At 41.8% G+C, this 3,047-nt stretch overlaps 1 protein-coding gene across 1 annotated transcript in view; it reads left to right on the plus strand.

Annotated features, from left to right (window-relative positions):
• Positions 1 to 2,045: 2,045 nt before the first annotated feature.
• The window catches only part of LOC101864026 (chitotriosidase-1), a gene marked incomplete in the record, with an annotated part of 19,872 nt that continues 18,870 nt past the window's right edge, over positions 2,046 to 3,047 (plus strand). Inside the window, 1 exon segment of the mRNA XM_013088936.2 lies at positions 2,046 to 2,661. Within this exon segment, the coding sequence (XP_012944390.1) occupies positions 2,598 to 2,661 (64 nt within the window).

Below are 3,047 nucleotides of genomic sequence, written 5' to 3' on the forward strand. Positions count from 1 at the left end.
TGAGAGAGAGAGAGAGAGAGAGAGAGAGAGAGAGAGAGAGAAAAGGAGGAGGAGCGACGGAAACGAATTCTCTTTTGCATTTACTTGAAATGAGCGACACGTCAGTAGTTGCTGCAGCTCTCTTAGGACCAAGTCTTGAAGACACTTTTCCATGATATGTGTCACAACACGGTGGAATCAGGCACTCGTCAGTTCTGGGCAGATAGCTTGTTTTGTATCTTGCTTTCCATGAAAACTTCTTTTATCTATCTTGATAAGAAGTCGAGATATTTACATTTGAAGGAGGTTGGGGTTGCTTGGTGTAAGTTGTAAAATTAGCGAGAAAATGAACGCCGGAGTTTAAGTTTGATGACTTTCAAAGCTTTAGTGTCGTTGAAACTTTAAAATTAAATGTTTTTGAGCCTTGGGAAAGGCACTTTACACGAATTTTCCTCACGTCATCCAGGTGGGAATGGATACCTAGCCATAGACAGCGAAAGATATTGTCAGTATGTTAGTGTTTTAGCGCCTATTAAAGACTGCTTGTACTGTATGCTTCCCAGGAAGTTGAGTTTGTTTCAGAAAACCCTAAGGTCTGCTGGGGTAATAGTATAGATTTGTGAAGCGTATAGAGCTGTACTAATACTATCTATCTATTGTTATTATTATGATGATGACGATACTAAACTGATACCGGTACATGTATTAGACATTGATAAAGTTAGATACATTTTAAAAGCTTCTTTTATTGTCAAAGACTACAGACTGTTGAATGTGTGTAGTTGAAGGCCACGTACCACCCCAAAGCTACATTTCATTTCGTCTCGTCGTCGTCGCCTTCTTCTGTCTCGGGGGACAATGGCTGCGCCTGTATGTCACTCCTGTCGAGAACATCGTCTGGAGAGGTTCAAAAGATTCGAGCATGACAGTCTCTGCCACACTTGTTGCAGATGAAGGCTGAAGGAGGGTCGAAGGCTTGATTTTGCTGCCTCTCTTTTCTGTGGCTTCTACTGTCCATTTCCTGCTCCGGTCTTCTCATTTAGCCATGGCATACGCCTTGACGTACGATGCCCTTCCGTACTCCACGAAGCAAACGCTTCCCAGTGGTCATTTTGTCTAATAATGAAGTAATTCTTTGCCATATCGACAGGCCGAAGGGCTAGAATCTTGACGGCTGTTAGATCGGGAAAGTAAAGTAAAGTAAAGTAACAATGAAGTAAGTTTTCCATTTGTTTCAGGATCAGGATAGCCTGAAGCTATGTTGCAAGACAAAGATTAAACAGTATGGTTTAGAGAGATAAAGTTATTAAACTATTTAGAACAGACCTAAGTCTGGTTTAAATGAGCGTTATGACTACTGCGGCTGCTTGTGTCCCACTTTCTGTTTTAGGTATTGTTCTGTGGATTTCTTACACATTAATGTCTATCTCCGATATGGCAGATTGAAGAGTCTAACTAATGTATTTGTTCAGTATAGATTTCAGCATACACTGACGGAGAAGCAGCGTAATACCTCGGGCTTTAACACACACTTCACCCCTCCCCCCCCCCAATTCCTCATTAATTAGCACTCAAAATGACCCAGGATAAACATGAAACTTAAAAAATGTAAACACACGAGGGAATAAAAACTCTCCCAATATTTCAGAGATCCAAGCATTCTTCTGTAACAGTTGAAAAGAACCAAAGTGTCTTAACCCGTTATTTGTTCCTTGTATTTGATCTCCCTTGTTTAATTAAACACATCCTTGACCTTGGGGTCATTTAAGTTTGGCCAAAATATAGGACGACAGACACAGCTTCGGGCCCTGGACCTCATTAAAATCAATTTCTTCAAACGTTGTAAAAAAAACACAATGACAAAAAAAAAAAACAAACTAGCAGAAAACTGTCACACGTCTTTGTGATGAAAGGGAAACAAGTTGTGTGCGAGATTTATTTTATTATAAGAACCGGTGAAATTGTCAAGGTTTTACAGTAAGAGACAGGGCCCGTTTTCACCTCGCCGGGATGATATAAAAGAGATGTGAGTTGCGTGTTGGGGGTTTATAGTCCATGGTCGAATCCCAGCCGCAGCGTACAGGGGCGAGCGGGAGCGAGTGTTGTGGTCTCAAGTCTACCGGCATCCGACGAAGACATTCTGTCTGGAGCAACATAGATAGCGATAGTCAGCTAGCAGCAGCCAGATTGATAGCTTACTTCACGTCAGTCACAGAATCGTCAGTCATTATAGACTAATTTCTTGGTGAAGATTTTCCAGCCTTGAGCAGTGGAAACTTCAAGCCAATCGTAGACTCGTCAGTCGTAGATTTTGTCGGTGAAGATTTTCCAGCCAGGAGCAGTGGAAACTTCAAGCCAGTCACAGACTCCCGAAGTCGTAGATTTTGTCGGTGAAGTTGAAGATTTTCCAGCCAAGAGCAGTACAAATTGAGCAACTGCGCGATAATATAGTAATCGTAATTCGTTGGTGAATGATTCAATCTCAGTGACTATCGGAGACAGATTCTGATATTATTCGTGCCGATCTTGACTTGCCTGTAGCTTCTTCCCGTCGAGATTCCATCGAGAATTTGTTGTAGACGTCCCACAAGTTGTAAAGTTGTCCACAGCCATACATTATGAAGGTTCAAACAATCCTGGTGCACATTGCTGTGCTGTGCTTTCTGTTGTGTCTCAGCGTAGGTAAGTTCACTTTTTTTCTCTCTTTTTATTTCAGTTTTTTTTTTTTTTTGGGGGGGTGGGTGATGTCCTCTTTAAAGTGTCCATTAAACAAGAGTTTACTTTTTTTCTATCTTTTTGTTTCGTTGTTATTGGTTGTTGTTTTTTTTGGGTTTTTTTTTGGGGGGGAGGGGGGGGGTTGATGTCCTTTTTAAAGTGTCAATTTAACAAGAGTTTACAGAGAGGTCACAGAGCTGACTCCAGGTTTACCACCGTGACTACCTGCCTGGCATCTGTAACGTCGCCAAACAGCAGCGGCCTTTTATGACTCGGAAATAAAGATGTCTTGCACGGAGACAGAGACAGTAGACAAAAAGGGGAAAAAAGACAATGTAGGCCTCTTGAGCCCC

The sequence above is a fragment of the Aplysia californica genome, unplaced genomic scaffold, assembly GCF_000002075.1.
Source record: "Aplysia californica isolate F4 #8 unplaced genomic scaffold, AplCal3.0 scaffold00838, whole genome shotgun sequence".
In the NCBI taxonomy this organism is placed as follows: domain Eukaryota; kingdom Metazoa; phylum Mollusca; class Gastropoda; order Aplysiida; family Aplysiidae; genus Aplysia; species Aplysia californica.